At 32.7% G+C, this 18,300-nt stretch overlaps 1 protein-coding gene across 1 annotated transcript in view; it reads left to right on the forward strand.

The window, feature by feature from the left end:
• The window catches only part of ERCC5 (ERCC excision repair 5, endonuclease), a 32,254-nt gene extending 14,983 nt beyond the window's left edge, over positions 1–17,271 (forward strand). Inside the window, exons 9-15 of the mRNA XM_074299486.1 lie at positions 233–486; positions 1,810–1,929; positions 3,240–3,453; positions 4,141–4,285; positions 6,938–7,138; positions 8,530–8,614; positions 15,553–17,271. Of these exons, the coding sequence (XP_074155587.1) occupies positions 233–486; positions 1,810–1,929; positions 3,240–3,453; positions 4,141–4,285; positions 6,938–7,138; positions 8,530–8,614; positions 15,553–16,146 (1,613 nt within the window). The 3' untranslated portion in view covers positions 16,147–17,271. The remainder of the gene's footprint in view (positions 1–232; positions 487–1,809; positions 1,930–3,239; positions 3,454–4,140; positions 4,286–6,937; positions 7,139–8,529; positions 8,615–15,552) is intronic.
• The last annotated feature ends 1,029 nt before the right edge of the window (positions 17,272–18,300 follow it).

Below are 18,300 nucleotides of genomic sequence, written 5' to 3' on the forward strand. Positions count from 1 at the left end.
TAGGGAAGTAACTTAAATATGGAAGAGCAAGAATTATTTTATTTTGAATAAGTGTTTAAAGGGTATCAACAAACAGTTCTCAAAAGAATTGCAAATTATTAACAACCATATGAATCAAAATGTATCAGATTTTAAGAAAAAATATTTTGGGAAAACTTTTACAAGTAGTTTTAAAAATTATTTATTTTGTCAAATATTAATGCTACAAAAAATGACCCTCATTTTGGAACAGGTAGTTTCATTGAAGTAGACAGTGAAAGTAATAGTGATGAACTTCAGGCTGAAGTATTCAGACCTCTCACTGAGCATGGAGAAAACTCAATTACTGAAGAGGAGTCTGTAGACTCCGAGAGAAAAGAGGCTGTTGAGGCACCTGAAAACCTCCTAAAAGATTCTTCTCAAAGCATGGAGTCAACTGAGCAGCCAAAGGAAGAGATTGAAAAAGGAACAGATGAAATGATTGATGAATGGCAAGATATTAATTTGGTAAATAGTTTAATTGTATTTACTATTAAACTTCAAGTTTAATACTTTTAAAACTATTAAAAACTTCAAGTAAGTACCAGTTGGTTTTCAGTGACTTGTTGGAACAACACAATATGATATTTGTTTGTTTCTTCATTTCTTTTTGTTGATTATCTCCATTTTATGTAATGACTATGTCAGTGATAGACTCAAGTGTGTTTTTTTTTTTTTTTTGTGCTTTATTTAGTGAAATTATGCCAGAAATATTGATTTTATTCTGAAAGCCAAGTGAAATTCCTTGTAAGGTGAAAAAACATGTTAGTAATTGTGGGAATTTAAATTGTCCAGCTTACAGCAAAATAGACTGAGACAGAGTTCTAAATCAATGGTACTTTATTTAAGGGTCCATAGCTCCCTCTAATGAATGGACCTCAGATCTTCCTCATTGTCTGAGGTGCCCCCTTCTTCCAGGATCTTGTTTTTAGAGTTTGGTGTCCAAATATGCGAAAATGTGATGAAATACAGAATCTTATTCGTTGATAGACCTTGATCTTGAGGGTCAAAAATGACATATCAGCAGGGGATAGGGACTATCACAGGTTGAGGAAGCAAGGGGCATCTTCACTGACTACATAGTCATAAGATGGTCACTTGTCAATGTTGGGGAAGAAAGAAAGGTCGAGAGATATAAAAATAAGTTGGAGGACTTTCCATAAAATAGAGTCATCTTTATCACACTGAGCTTGGATACCATGGCAAGGAAGAACAAGAATCTATAGAGGGCCTCTAGTTAGCTTCTTATGATTAAGCAAGTAAATTTAGAAACTGGAGTTCACAGCTCTGGCACCAAATACATAGAACTTATAATCATTATCCTTATAGAATCATATCTGATTATAATAGAGCAGGGGCCCAAATGAATTAATTTTTGCATAATTTCATTTAAAAACATATATATAATAGACAATAATATACAATACAATTTATATAATATATATAAAACATTTAGATAGTGTTTATTATGTCAGGCACTGTGCTAAGCACTTTATAATTATTAAAATTTATCTAGTGCTCTAAGGTTTTATGTTATTAATAAATATTAAATTTAATATTTAAATAGTTTATCTTCAGGATAACAACTTCAGGAGTAAGTGGTATTATTATCTCTATTTTGCAGATGAGGAAACTGAGACAGGTTAAGTGATTGACCTCAGGTCAGCTATTAAGTGTTTGAGACTGGATTTGAACTCTATCTTCCTTATTCCAGGTCTATCACTCTATGTATTGTACCACCAAATTATGTTAAATTAGATTTATATTACTTAAAATATAATTCATATGCAGGAGGAACTGGAAACTCTGGAGAACAATCTTTTAGTTGAACAGAATTCGCTGAAAGCTCAGAAACAGCAACAAGAACGGATTGCTGCAACTGTAACAGGCCAGATGTTTTTGGAAAGTCAGGTAAGTTTATTCTATTGTAAAGCTTCCTTTAACTTCTGATATTTCTAGTTCAAACAGTAGGTATTTATTTAGCACCTGCTATATTACATTCATTGTGCTAAATGTTGGGGATATAAAGGTGAGGCAGTACCTGATCTCAAAGAGTTTATGTTCTACTTTTACAACACACAGAGAAGTAGTGGCTAAAGAAAGGATCTTTGTTCTATATGGTTACAAGCATGATGAGTGGGGCCATAATGCAGTAGGTTGTCATGGCCTTTTCAATAGCAGTGGCAATATTGATTTGATTATTTCCTTAGTAGGAATTGAAAAGCTATGGCAATTTGGGACAGGATTATGAAACAGTGTTGAGGCAGTCATTTAGATATACATTCTGGCAAGGCTTTGGTGTTTGGTTAATAGTGGGATAAGGCATGTTCTGGAGAACTGATTAGAAATGGTTTAGGTTTAGCATTACACCAAGTAAATTTGAGCTATAGTATACATTAAAGCTTAAGTAAATTGATGGATCCCAGAAATGTAGGTCCAGGGGGCTCATGGAAATGAAATGATCTTAAATCACAATGGAAAACATTGTGGCAGGTAAAGTTCTGTTATCCCTGCTATATATTTTCTGAATAAAAATCCCTCAAAATGTTTTAAAATAATTACAGGAGGAGAAATTGAGCTGATATTTGCTTATGAAAATTTCTCTTATAAATTGCATTTTTGAAATATTCACATTTTCTTTAAAATACAAAGTTATTGCTAATAATATTTTCTTGCACAATTCTTATTGAGGTATAGATTAGTAGTTTCTAAACTGGGGGCCATAGAATGAACCCAAGAGAACTCTCCCAGGGGGCATGTGATCAACTCATTGCTTCTATTTCACTCACAACTCCCATAGTTAGACATAGGCTTGTCCTCAACACATCTCCTTTTCAATACTATTCACCATCTCTGCTCCTACCAAGGGCTTTCTATTTGGCTCTTAGACTTGGAACCCAAAGGGAGATTATTACCTACTTGAATACAAATACCTGAAGCAGCTATGCATACAAAATTGACCAAGTTTTTTAATGTGATTATTGTGTTGTAGTACATGTATGTCATTTGTAAATAAATAAATATTGGGGGGCATGCTCATTTTTTTTAACTGATAAAAGTGTACTATCAAAAAAGTTTAGAAACAATTGGTATAGATTTCTAGCATTTATTAGGAGACACGTTTTGAGAAACTGCATTAAATTAAAATTTGAATTTCCCTGAGTACAAACCAAACTAGGATACTTTTTAATAAATCTCCACTGCATTCTTAATCTCAATAGGAACTTCTAAGATTATTTGGCATTCCTTACATCGAGGCTCCTATGGAAGCAGAGGCTCAGTGTGCCATTTTGGACTTGACTGATCAGACTTCTGGAACAATCACTGATGATAGTGATATCTGGCTTTTTGGAGCACGACATGTGTATAAAAACTTTTTTAGTAAAGACAAATTTGTAGAATATTACCAGTATATAGACTTTCACAATCAACTAGGTAAGACCTTGAGGGGTTATGTTTACATATTTGTTTGTTCATACTAATTAGGCATTCATACTAATACTTGCAGTGTACTGCTGGAGGAGGTTCAAAAGCTGAGATTAGTGTTTTATTTATCTTTGGAAGAACTTATAGTTCAATAGCTAGAGATGAAAGTTATACACAGGACTGCTTTTTAAAAAAGGTCTTCAGGCTTTAACTGAAATTTACTTTCTGGGGATTGATGTAATGACTTAGGGTTTATCGATATATAAGCTTTCATATATTCATATATTGATGATCAGAATGTTTGGAACTATATTTAGGGAAAAAATTTGGAAAATTAGAATATTTAGGCTCTCATTTCAGTTTAAATAATAAGTCAGTTTAGATAGTAGGAATTGTGGGAGTCATATTTAGAAAACTCCCAGTTAGACCTTGGCAGAAGCCAGAGATAGTAGAATTAGGGGAATAGGTTAATAATATTAATTCTCTTAGACCTCTGAACCCTGTATTTCTGGAGCTGGTGTACCAGGAATTTATAGTTAACCTTTTTGTAAATAATATTAAAGTGCTTATTTGATCAATAAGCTCTGTTTTAAAATAGTAAATAAGTTGATATGTTGAAGAAATATCATTGTGTTTATCATAGTATCTTCCATGTACATGATGACTAAATGTTAATTGATTTCTGTTATTCTATAGGATTAGACCGGAGCAAACTGATTAATTTGGCCTATTTGCTTGGAAGTGATTACACAGAAGGGATACCGAGTGTTGGTTGTGTTACAGCTATGGAAATTCTCAATGAATTCCCTGGACGTGGTTTGGAACCTCTCTTAAAATTTTCGTGAGTCCTTATTTATTGAGCTTAAAAAAAAAAAAAAAAAGGCATAAAAAGGCCTTTTTACTGATGATTTTTAGCTAAAAAAAAGACAGAGGGGACATTGAGAACATAAGCATGACCAGTGTTGCTTAACGAAATCTTCAAAGATTACTGTTATCCAGGTAAGAGGAGATGCCCTTGTTTGGAGTTATGGTCCCAAGGAGGTGACTTTGTTTGAATGGTTCCAGAGAGGTATTGTTTATGTCATTCTTCTTTTGTGTGTGCATTCTGTGGGAGAGAGGGAAGGAGGTTGGATGAAGGTGGGCCTACAGTCTTTTACAATGTACAAATTAGAGTTTAGTGTACAATGCCTTAGAAAATTTTTCTCTCCATACAGGTTGCCTTACAGGTTGCTGTATTATCATTTGGGGGAACTAGTGTTCCAGTGTCATAATTTAATGTTTCCTAGACTGTTAAGCCTCTAGTTTTTGGAGCAATATCAGGGTCTTTGCAGCACACAGAATCAAAAAAATATATGACTCAAGATTTGTACTAGGTAGCTCTTGTGCCTAACTAATTTTAAAGATTCATAATTAATGTCACTTTATATCAACTCTCACCTTATCCTGAACCAGCCTTTAAAATATATGAAGCCTTTTGGATTATTAGAAATAAATATTGAACCTGGAATCTTTGACTAATAGACTTTAGTTTTTTTTTATTTACTTAAAGAGTCAGAGTGTTCTAGGTAATCTCTAATAACCTCATCCAGACTAAAATTCTAGAATTCTGTGTCGTATATAGGTGTTTTTACTTTTAGTTTGTCTGCTACTGAATATTTATAACATACTTTCATGACCACTTGTAATTTAATTTTCTTCAGTATGTGGTGTAATATAATGTAAAGACTATTGGATTTAGAATCAAAAGGCCTAGAATCAAGTCCTAGTTCTGAAAATCTTGTTATAAATGGATTACAATTTCTCTAAATCCCTTATTCTGTAAATTGAGGATAATTATATGTCTTATTTCAATGTTTTTACAAGGTTGTTGTTTGTTACTATTATTTTATATTTTTATTCTTTGAGAATTCTAGCATTTTAATATTATAGACAGGCTACATAATAGATTAATACAATTTAATGTCTCATTGACTTTGTATTCCCATTTATATCCCATTTAACTTGATAAGTAAATATCTTTTTTTTTTAAAAAAAAGTTTTTAAAAGAAATTTAAAGATAGTTTCTGTGATTTGTTCAAATTTCTCTGTCTTATGATTCTAATTTTCCATTTTTCTTCTGAAATTCTTAATCCATTAGACAAATAACTTAAAGGTTGATTAATTGTTTTGTAATGTGATCTTGACAGGATGGTTATGACTCCAAGCTATTTTTTTTTTTTCCTTCTTAAGTTGGGAGCTTATTGGATTATCCTTAAATTCCCTCTCATTCTCCTACTCAGTTATGCTAGAATGAAAGGCCCAGGAATCTTACAGTACCATTTTTCAAATTTTCTGACTTAATAACTTGAGAAAATTTTGCTATTAACAGTAGCTTGTATGTAAAAAGAATTTGAGGTTTTTTGGTTCTGTTTTTTTAAAGTCTAACATGTATATTAATATTTTTTTCTATAGCTTTAGATTCATTTTTACCTTAAAAGACACATTTTTTTGTATCATAATCTTATTTTTAGAAGTGTAATTTCCTTTTTTGTTTTTATAAAGGAAGACAGTAATTGCTCACTGTCCCCTTAGCTTAGCTAGATTTGAAAAAAAAAAAAACCAGGATCAGGTACTTTAGAGCTGAAAGGGACTTTAGAAATCATTTAGGCCACTCCCATAATTTTATTGATGAGAAAACAAGACCTGAAGGGTAAGTTAATTTGCATAAGACCTTAGAAGTAGTAGCAGTTAGTAGGCTGTTCAAAGCTTCAAGCCCAGACTCCCAAACTCAAACTCCTTTGTTATTTCTACTTTAATACGTAGAAAATGTTTTATTAGTGTTTAAATTTTATAAGTGAGTGTGGGTTAAATTTTATTAGTAAGTTTAAATATTTCTAATTGAAAATCCCTTAAGCACAGAGCACATTAGTGGAAATTTGTGTATGAAGTTATCAGATCACATATACTGTCATGTTTCTAAGAAAGGCAGAGATTGGCAGGGAGAGAATTTGCAAAATTATTGAAAGATGATTTTATGTTTTCCTTTTAGTCAGTAAATATTTTTATTTGTGATTGCTACTTGTTTTGGGTTGGGTTTGGGAGGTAAGCACTTTTATTTTAGGAAAATAAAGGCTAGATAAATGGTGCCTCTTATATTATAGGTCCTCACCTTGCTGCAGAGAGTGAAATGTATTTGCTTTTTAAGCCCCATCCAAAGTGAGAATAAATAAAATCTGAGGTGGCAAAATGATGCAATACATGCATTGTTTACAGATACAGTTTTCTTGATTTTTTTCTCCCTTAGTATTGTGGGGTAGAATAAATATATTATGAATGTAGAAATATATGTGTATGATGGGTATTATATTTTATTTCTTGCCTTCTAAGTGGGGGAACCCTGGAATGAGAGAGAATTTGGAACTAGAAAGAAAAATAAAATAAAAAATGATAATAAAAATAAATATGCTATGATTTATTGAGTGTTTTATGGACAATGTTTTTCTTTATTCTTCAGAGAATGGTGGAATGAAGCTCAAAAGACTAAGAAAATAAGACCAAATCCCCATGACACCAAGGTGAAAAAGAAATTGCGACAGTTGCAACTTTCTCCTGGTTTTCCTAACCCGGCTGTTGCGGAAGCTTATCTGAAACCTGTGGTAGATGACTCAAAAGGAGCATTCTTATGGGGAAAACCAGATCTTGAAAAAATTAGAGAATATCCTTTTACTTAAAATATAAATAACAGAACAAATCATCAAATTTTTAGATATTTTAAATCCATATAAAGTGAACTTAAATCAGGTTTTTAAAAAAAAATTTTACTTAAGATCCTCATCTTACTGCAAAGTAGGTCCCTTTATTAAAAATTTGAAGTGATGTTGCAGATGTAGATATGATTAGTCTGAGTACAGTTTATTCTAAAAAAATGGAAAATAGTGCTAATTTTGTTCATATTATTACCAGTGTACCTCCCTGAGAAAAGGAATAGTGATAAATTTATTAGGGACATACATGTTCACAAGACAGTTATACTATTAAAAAGAAAATGGTAGCAAATGTTTATATTGGACTCATCTAGCATATTTCTTATTTCTACTAGGCGTTGAGGTTGTTCATAGAGTCATTGGTATAGAACTGAAAATATCCTCAGAATGTCATCCAGGTCAACCACTTCTCTTTTTTATACATGAAGAAAGTAAAATCACCTGTTCAAGGTCACTCAGGTTTAAATACTAGAGCTAGAATTTGAACCCAAGATCTTTGATTATGAACCCGACTACTGTGCAGGTTCATACTTCAAAGTTATCCTTCATGACTAATGCTTTAAGTGTTGTTGAGTTAGCTACCTACAGAGAAAAAGCTTGAAAAAATATTTGTGGATAACTACATGTTTAGTTATAAACTAAAAAACTAAACATGGATTATCTATCCCATGTTTATTGAATTGCCAGTGTCAATCCAACACATAGGCTGATGGCTATTGAGTTAGTGAAATATGTGAACAATTATAAGGAAAAGTTATAATATTCATTTTATTATCAGTTAAAAAAATATGGTCATTATTCATTTTATTAAATCAGAGTTGCACAAGCCATAAAAAATGCTTGTTTCCCCAGTAGATTATTTGTATTTGCAAAGCTTGCTTGGGCAGAGTTAAAGGAAGCATTTCTCAAGGAGACAACTGGAAATTCAAAGGAAGCTTGTTATCAGTCCTTGATTTTTAATACCTACACAAAGATTGGTATGAGCCCTTCATTCTTTACAGAGTATTGGCTTTTTTGTTTGTTTTTTTGCTTTTCTTTAATGGCAAATCTAGATTTTGATACAGTTTTATTCAATTAGATTTGTTTTATCTGAGAGGATATTAACTAGAAAATGATACCAAATACTTATATTTTGCATCATATTTAATTGGCTTCTTTATTTCTTGAGCCATTGTAGTTTTGTAAGCTATGGATTTTAAAATATAATTGTGATTTTAGTTTTTAATATTTTAATTTAATATTTAGAGTATAACTGATTTTATGTTGTAGAGGTTCCTCTTGATTGCTTTGGGGTAAAAAAAAATTTTTCTTTGAAGGAATTTTAAGCCTTAACCACCTGCATGTTTTGTCAGCGTTATTTTGGCTGGAACAAAACAAAGACAGATGAATCTTTGTTACCTGTACTAAAACAGCTGAATACACACCAGGTAATGACTATAATGGACTATTTGACTGGTTTGTAACTATGAATAGAAAGATCAAATCAGTCCTAAAGAAATTGAATTTAATTTTTAAGTTGATAAAAAAAATATCACTTTACTATTCTACATTATTACATTGACTTCTTAAGATGATGTGGCATAAGAGATAGAGAATTTGGCTTGGAACCAGGAAGACTTTCCTGCTTCTGATACATTTTAAATTATTTTAGACAAATCATTTAATCCTTCAGTGTTAAAATTCAGGCCAACTATATTAAAATGTAATTGGGAAATGTATTAAAATGAATAAAGATAGAGTTTAACGTATATGATATTTTTTTGTAGTTTTCCAAGTTAGTTTGTGGCTTGACAGGGATTTATTTATTTATTTTTATTTTTCAAAATACACACAAAAATAATTTTCAACATTCACCATTGCAAAACCTTGTGTTTCATATTTTTCTCTCTCCCTCCCCACTTGCCCACTCCCCTAGATAGCAAGTAATTCAGTATAAGTTAAACATGTGCAATTCTTCTAAACATATTTCCACATTTATTATGCTACACAAGAAAAATCAGATCCAAAAGAAAAAATATGAGAGAAGCAAACAAGCAAACCAAACAACAATAACAACAACAGAGATGAAAATACTATGTTATGAGCCATGTTCAGTCTCCATAATCCTCTGGGTGAAGATGGCTCTCCATCACAAATCTATTGGAATTGGCCTGAATTACCTGAAAAGAGCCAAGCCCATCATAGTCAGTCATCACATAATCTTGTTGGTGTGTATAGTGTTCTTTTGTACTTAGCATCAGTTCATGTAAGTGTCTCCAGGCCTTTCTAAAATCATCCTGCTAATTGTTTCTTGCAGAACAAAAATATTCCATAACATTCATGTACCATAACTTATTCAGCCATTCTCCAACTCATGGGCATCCACTCAGTTTTCATTTCCTTGCCACTACAAAAGGGCTGCCACAAACATTTTTGCCCATGTGGATCCTTTTGGCAGGGATCTATTTCTATTTGAGCTTGACACTGGCTGCTCTAGAAAGCTCTCTAAGACTGTAAATGCAGAGTAGGTAAAGACCTGGTTTGATTTATTGGGAATTTCCTCATCCAGGACTATTATGTATCAGTGAATTCTTACATCTGGCCCCTATTATATACAGTTAAAAATTGCAGTATATTGTATAATTTCAGTACTGGCCTTATACAAAATTGGGAAATAGATTGTTTTTCTGCTATCTCTTTTTCAAGATTTCCTTTGTATTCATTCAGGAGAAATTCATTTGATAAGTTAATGCCCATCACTGTATTAGTGGCTTAGTTTATAAACCTGCCCAATTGAATTTATATCCATAATAACATAAGACTTATAACTTAAATATATTCTTATGATTTTCTGGTTCAGAATTCTGAACTAAAAATGAGCAAATTTAGGCCGAGAGAAGAGGAAATTTGTGTAAAGAAGGGGGTTCTTATCATCGTCCCTAATATTATCCCATATAGATGTCTTATGAATCTCATTTATAGGAGCTATTTATTAAAAGTGAAGCTTTCTTTATGAGACTTGTAATTTTACTATGCTTAAAATCAATCCATAATTGTGACTTGATTCAATTAGATATTATTTTCTATAATTCCTGCTTTTTAAAAAAAAAACCCAGTTATTTTATTTATTTATTTATTTAGATTGATAGTTTTCATTTACCAGATATATGCATGGGCAATTTTACAACATTGACAATTGCCAAACCCCTTGTTCTAATTTTCCCCTCCTTCCCCCTTCCCCCGGTGGCAGATTGACCAATACATGTTAAATATGTTAAAGTATAAATTAAATACAATATATGTATACATGTCCAGACAGTTGTTTTGCTGTACAAAAAGAATCGGACTTTGAAATAGTGTACAATTAGCCTGTGAAGGAAATCCAAAATGCAGGCGGACAAAAATGGAGGGATTAGGAATTCTATGTAGTGGTTCATAGTCATCTCCCAGGGTTCTTTTGCTGGGTGTAGCTGGTTCAGTTCATTACTGCTCTATTGGAACTGATTTGATTCATCTCATTGTTGAAAATGGCCACATCCATCAGAATTGATCATCATATAGTATTGCTGTTGAAGTATACAACGATCTCCTGGTCCTGCTCATTTCACTCAGCATCAAATTATGTCCTCCAGGCCTTTCTGAAATCATCCTGTTGGTCATTTTTTACAGAACAATAATATTCCAAAATATTCATAAACCACAATTTATTCAGCCATTCTCCAATTGATGGGCATCTTCGTAGTTTCCAGTTTCTGGCCACTGCAAAGAGGGCTACCACAAACATTCTTGCACATACAGGTCCCTTTCCCTTCTTTAAGATCTCTTTGGGATATAAGCCCAGTAGCAACACTGCTGGGTCAAAGGGTATGCACAATTTGACAACTTTTGAGCACAATTCCAAACTGCTCTCCAGAATGGCTGTATGTATTCAAAATTCCACCAACAATGTACCAGTGTCCCTCTTTTCCCACATCCCCTCCAATATTGTGCATTATCTTTCCCTGTCATTCTAGCCAATCTAACAGGTGTGTAGTAGTATCTCAGAGTTATCTTAATTTGCATTTCTCTGATTAATAATGACTTGGAGCATCTTTTCATATGACTAGAAATAGTTTCAATTTCTTCATCTGAGAATTGTCTGTTCATATCCTTTGACCATTTATCAATTGGAGAATGGCTTGATTTCTTATAAATTAGAGTCAATTCTTTATATATTTTGGAAATGAGGCCTTTATTGGAACCTTTGACTGTAAAAATAAAACCAGTTATTTTTAACATTCATTTTTTAAAATTTTGGATTCCAAATTTTCTCCTCTCCCACCCTTCCCCCATACAATGAAAATTCAAATTCTTACAAAAGTTGCCAAAAAGAAAAAAAAAAAAAAAAAAAGCAAGGAAAATAAAGAGAACACTCCAGTTTTGCATTCAATTTATCATTTTTTTTGAAGGTTATTTTTCTTGATGAATCCTTTGAAATTGTCTTAGATCAATGTCTTGATCAGAGTAGCTAAGTTTTTCACAGTTGACTATTGTTACAATATTATTGTTACTATGTACAATGTTTTCCTGGTTCTGCTCACTTTATTTTCGATCAATTAGTAAGTTTTCTCAGACTTTTTTTTTTTTTTGCAATGCTTAATTTGTCATTTATTATAAAACAGTGGTTTTCCTTTATACTTATATACCACTTGTTCATCCATCCTCCAATTTATGGACATATCAAAAAGAGGTACTATAAATAATTTTGCACTTATAGATCCTTTTCTCTTTTCTTTGATCTTTTTGGAATATGGATCTAGTAGTGGTATTGCTGGGTCACAGAGCATAGTTTTTTTTAAGTTTTTTGGACAAGTTCCAAATGGTTCTTCAGAATGGTTGGACCATTTCACAACTCTATTAACAGTGTATTCGTGTTTCAGTTTTCCACATCCTGTCCATCATTTATCATGTTCCTTTTCTGTCATATTAGCCAATCTGATCAGTGTGAAATGATAGCTTACAATTGTTTTAATTTTATTTATTTAATCAGTAGTGATTTAGGGCATTTTTTTTCCATGTGACTATATATATAGTTTGATTTCTTTTTCTGAAAACTTCATATACTTTAACATTTATCAATTGAGGAATGACTCATATTTTTATAAATTTGACTCATTTCTCTAAATATTTGAGAAATTAGATCTTAAACTGAGAAAAATGATGTAAATTCCCCACTCCCCTCAATTTTCTGCTTTCCTTTTAGTCTTGGATGCATTGATTTTATTTGTGCAAAACTTTTTAAATTTAATGTAATCAAAAGTACCATAGAAAGTACTTTGTTTTTTGTTTGGTCATAAACCTCCCTTATTAATAGGTAATAATTTTAGGTAAATTCTTGTTATGCTCACTTTACTTACGTTATTTTTCTTTATTTCTAAATCACTTACCATTTTGACTTTATTTTAGCATATGGTATGAGACGTTGGCCTTTGTCTAATTTCTGCCAAACTGTTTTCCAATTTTCTCACAATTTTTGTCAGATGGTGAATTTTTAACCCAAAAGCTTGGATCTTGGATTAGTATGGTCATTTACTACTGTGTATTCTGTATCTTCTTTGCCGGTAACAAATTGGTTTAATTACTGTTTTGTAATATAGTTTGAAATCTGGTACTGCTAGGCCACCTTTGTTCACATTTTCTTCTACTGATCTCCTTGATATTCTTGGCCTTTTGTGCTTACAGAGGAATTTTATTATTACATTTCCTAGACTTATAAAGTAATTCTTTGATAGTTTGATTGGTATGGCACTGAATAAGTAAATTAATTTAGATAGAATTGTCATTTTTATTATATTGACTCAGACAATATAATAATGAGTAATGGACATTTCTCCAGTTGTTTTAGATTTGTATTTCTGTGGAAAGTATTTTATAAATGAGTTCTTATGGTCCCCAATTTTGTCTCAGCAGGTAAATACCCAAGTATTTTATAATATATGCAGTTATTTTTAATGTATTTTCTTTTCCAATTTCTTGTTGCTGGACTTTGTTGGTACTATAATGCTGATGGTTTATGCATGTATATTTTATATCTTGCAATTTTATTAAAGTTGTTAATTATTTCAATTAGTTTTTTAATAGATTTTTCTAGGGTTCTCCCAAGTATACCATCTTACTTTCTGTAATGATTGAAACTTTGTTTCTTCATTGTCTATTTTTATTTCTTCAATTTCTTTTTTCTTGTCAGTGCCAGAACTGGCTTTTCTTTCTTTCTTTTTTCTTTCTCTTTTTCCAGAGTTAGTTTTTCTAATACAATATTGAATAATAGTGGTACTAATGAACATCCTTACTTCTTCCCTTGAAAGGCTTCTAGCTTATCCCATTTCAGACAATACTTAACTCTTGGTTTTAGATAATTTATTCCTATTTATTTAAAAAAAGAGTGCATTCATTCTATGCTTCTAGTATTTTTAGTTGGAGTGTCACATTTTGTCAGAAGGTTTTTTTTTTTTTTTTTTTTTTTTTTTTGCTGAGGCAATTGGGGTTAAGTGACTTGCCCAGAGTCACCCAGTTAGGAAGTGTTAAGTGTTTGAGACCAGATTTGAACTTGAGGCCTCCTGACTTCAGGGCTGGTGCTCTATCCACTGTGCCACCTAGCTGCCCCATTTGCTAATATTTTATTTAAAATTTTTGCATTGACATTCATTAAAGAAATTGGCCGATAATTTTCTTTCTGATTTTGTGCTCTCTGATTTATGTATCAAAAATTTTACTTGTGTTATAAAAAGAAATTTGGTAGGACTCCTTTTTTTTTTTCCCCACAAAGTTTGCATAGTATTAGGATTGATTGTTCCTTAAATATTTGCTAGAATTTTCTTGTGAATTTATGTGGTTCTGGGTTTTTTTTTTTCCCCTTTAGGGAGCTCATTTATGACTTGTTCAATTCCTTTTTTTCTAAAATATCTTTGAACCACTTATTCTCTAAGATTAGATTTAGTTTCTAATGAATTTATTATTATAGTGGTTACTGGTCTGAATTCTGATCCATTCCCAGGAAGAGCCTTTGGTTCTTTATGATCAAAAGTACTTCTCTCTGCATTGGAATTGCAACTCAGAACGGCATATGGGCAAGGAAGTTGCCAGTGACACAGTCCTATGCACTTAAGGCCCCCTATAATCTCTTTTTGACAAGGTTTCCAATGTCTCTACTGTTTCTGTCTTGAGAGCTCCTGAAGATGTTTCAGTTGCAGTTTCCAGATCCCACAGCTCATGTGGCCATCACTCTGAGCCATCCTCCCTTCTGGTGTCACAGATCCCTTTTTACAACTACCTAAATTGTTTTGGGCTGAAAAATGTTGGTTTTCCCACTCTGGAATTTGATTTAAGGCATTATTTTAAATTTGTTTTTATTGGAGTGTTGGGAAAGCTTGGCTGTAGTGTCTACTCTGCCATCTTGGTTTTGCTCTGTATTAGCTGTTATTTTCAAGAGGAGAGTACATGTATTTCACAAGAACATTATATGATAACTGGATAGAGTGTAGTTGAAACAACGTCTAGTATTTCTTAATTCTTGCTAAATTTGGGGACAGTTTTTGTTGTTGTTGTTTTGAAAATGGTTCTCCCTACCTCACCCAGGCCAAAAGTGCAGCAGGCATTCAGGGGCCAGATCCTATCATCAATCTGCACAGAAGTTTTGACCTTCTCTATTTCTTATTTAGTCAGGGTTCTCTCTTCCTTAAGCAGTTGGTGTTTTTCTCTTCCCAGGGAGTTACTTTATTGGTACTGACTTAATCCAGATACACTATTGACTTAATATACTACAGTTCAGAAATCCCTAACTGAACCAATCCAGTGGCCTCAGTCTCCCTGGTAGCAAGGATTACAGATGTATGCTGCCATGTCTTTTGTCAATATTTATTTTTTTTTAAAAGCAATAATCAAGCAGATTCACAGAGAAACAATATCACCAATATAAATTGTTCCCAAAGGATATTTAACTTTATGTTCTTTGTGAGAGGAAGACTGCTTTGGTTTTTAGAAAATGTGCTTCTTGTATAATACTTGAGATGACATCCAAAGGAAAAGTGAATGGGAATACATCTGGTAGGTGATGTGTATATAAACAAAGGTCTTAATTAGCAGTCAGTGCAGGTGCTGTCAGTAAAACCTAGACAGTAAGGGATTTAAAAATTTTTGTTTTTGATAATCAGGAAGACCTAGAAAACAAGATCTACTTTAGAGAATCTACCTATGATAGAATTGACTTCATTTGAGAGGCAACAAATTATTATTTTCTGAAATAGTAATCAGGTGTCTTTCACTAGTGTTCACATTATCTTTCTTTGGAGTAGATAATCATAAACTTTACCTCCTTCTCTGATTTCTTTTTTTTTTTCTTTTTTTTTAGACACAGCTCCACATTGATTCTTTCTTTAGGCTGATACAACATGAGAAACAACATGTTAAAGGACTTAAGAGCCAGAGACTCAACAGAGCTGTGACATGTATGCTTAGGAAAGAAAGGGAAGAAGAAACTGATGAAATAGAAGCATCTACTGCTGCCATGGAGAGAGAATTTAAATCGCTTGAAAAAACAAAGGACAAAAATGGGAAGAAAAACATAGAAAGTAAATTGGAAAAACATCAAAATTTAAAAAGAAAAGTATTTTCCACTGCCAGCTTGGAGAATAAATGTGATGGAGGTGGCTTTGTTGGGGAAGCTTACTTATCAGACCCATTTGATGTATCTTTAGGGGAGGATTCTGAAAGTACATCTTCAAATAAGGTCAAGAGGGCAAAACCTACTAAGCAGTCAAATATTGTCTCTTCAAGTTTTCAGGAAATAACACAACATAATCCTGAGAAGAATGAAGAAGGGACTAGCAGCTCTAGTGATGAAGATGGAAAAGGAACACAAATGGTTATGGTGACTGCTAAATCTGTGTTTGAGAAAAAAAAAGGGAAACAAAGAAATGTGAGGGGGAAGAAAAGAAAAACATAACTTACCTATCTATTTATAGCTGTGAAAACCATATTGGGGAATAGATAAAGGGCTGGCTCCAGAGTCAAGATGACCTGGATTCCAATCCTGCCTTTGATACATATTGTGTGACTTTAGGCAAGTCATTTGTTGGTACCTCAGGCAACTACTTAAGACTTGAGTTTTGGAATAGTTGCTGGTCTGCGTTGGTAGAGGGGTATATGTATATATATATTTTATATCATTAAATCACATGGATTTAGATACATGTATCTGTATTTATAAAGAGAGAAATCAGGTATAATGAGATTTCATAATGAATTTATTATAGAGACAAAATAAAATTCAACAAACTCTTAATTTATGTTTTAATGTTTATTTTTATATTTTTAATGCTCTTAAAATTTTTCATGGTTTTGTTACATGCCATGTCTCTCTCATTCTGGTCTGATGGAAATGTGCCTTGTGTGTGTGTGTGTGTGTGTGACTGAATTTTTTTACCCTGACATTGTCACTCCATGTTTTCATTCATCTCATTATTCTTAGATGTCCATGCTATTACAAGACCTTAGCCTGGATTCATATTCTGTTTGGACTGTCATTCTTGGAAAGTGGAAAAGAGGACATCCGTAATAGTTGTGTGAAAAATAGGATGCTTTTCCCCACTTGTATAAAGGTTCATTTAGAAGAGGAGAGGAAGGCCAGTGTAGTATTTGAGAACTGTCTTTTGGTCACAATAATATATTTTTCAATGGGCCAGAACTCTGGAGAAATGTACTTGAAACAAGGATTCTTACAAGAAGATGCTAACTCAGTGGAATTCATAAGGCAATGGTTATCTAGTTTAGCATGTGAGTTCTCTAGTTCAGTATGATTGATTTAGTCTTACAACAAATAATGATTCCCTAATGATATAATGATTGGTTTATACTCAGTATGATGAATCGATTTAGTTATAATAGAACATATAAACTGGGGACAAACTCAGCCACAGGGAGAAGACTTGACCACCATCCTGGTGGCTCTCCTGCCTCTTGCATTCCTCCACTGAAACCAAGACCCATTCTGGAGGTCTTCCAGAAAGGTAGCTCGGCCTCAGGTAAAGGAGACAGACTGTGAAGGAGATAATAAAGACTTCAGACTTTATCCCTGACTATTCTTGTGTTTTTTATTCTGCTGATACCAAGGTTGGTCTGAAGGCCCTCCAGAAAGCTAACCAGAACATTACATATTTTATTTTTTTGCTAAAGCAATTGAGGTTAAGTGACTTGCCTAAGGTCACACAGCTAGGAAGTATATCTGAGAACAGATTTGAACTGAGGTCCTCCTGACTTCAGGGCTGGTGCTCTATCCACTGTGCCACCTAGCTGCCCTAATAATATATTTTAGATATGCTATGATAGCATATCGTACTACTTATCTGAAAGCTCCACTAGAATGATTTAATTTTTAGTTCTTCAAAGGTGACTGACATTTATACAGTACTTTAATTCTTTATGTGCTTTATGCACATTATTTCATTAGATTCTTATAACAAATCTGTGAAATTGGGATTATTGTCCCCATTTTTAGATGAGGAAATTGAGGCTTAAAGAAGCATAGGATTACATAGTAAGTGTCTGGTCTAATCTGGTTCTTCACTTCTGAGTCCAGTACTTTTCACTACAACACACAGTTTTGACAGTGGGCTTTTTAAAGTGGGGTATATGGCTAAGGGTTATAGTTTTATTAGTGATTATGGTTTATATCATTTATCATCTTATCAATAACTTTGGCAAATAATTTAAATTTTTGGATTTTATGAGCTGGAAGAAATATGTTGGGATGACAAAATCAGGATTAAAATATTTCAAGAGGCCAGTATAGAAAGTCAAAATTAGTTAAAATTATCATAAAATTTTGCAGTGACAAATGCAAAAAAACCCCTGAACTTAGCTTCCAAAAAAATCGGCTCTACAAGCATAGATTGCTGATATACTTCATGTAAAATAAATTAGGGGTTTTTAGTTTAATTCAAGCTAAAGATGGATGAAAGTATTCACATTCTGTGTACTTGAATCATTGGGTTACCCTTCACATCTTTTCATTGTTTTCTTACTCTTGATGACTTCCTGTACCGTCCCCAGTGCCTGGAATGAACTTATACTAACCCTCTCTCCACTGAGGAAGTTTCTG

The sequence above is a fragment of the Sminthopsis crassicaudata genome, chromosome 3 (assembly GCF_048593235.1).
Source record: "Sminthopsis crassicaudata isolate SCR6 chromosome 3, ASM4859323v1, whole genome shotgun sequence".
In the NCBI taxonomy this organism is placed as follows: domain Eukaryota; kingdom Metazoa; phylum Chordata; class Mammalia; order Dasyuromorphia; family Dasyuridae; genus Sminthopsis; species Sminthopsis crassicaudata.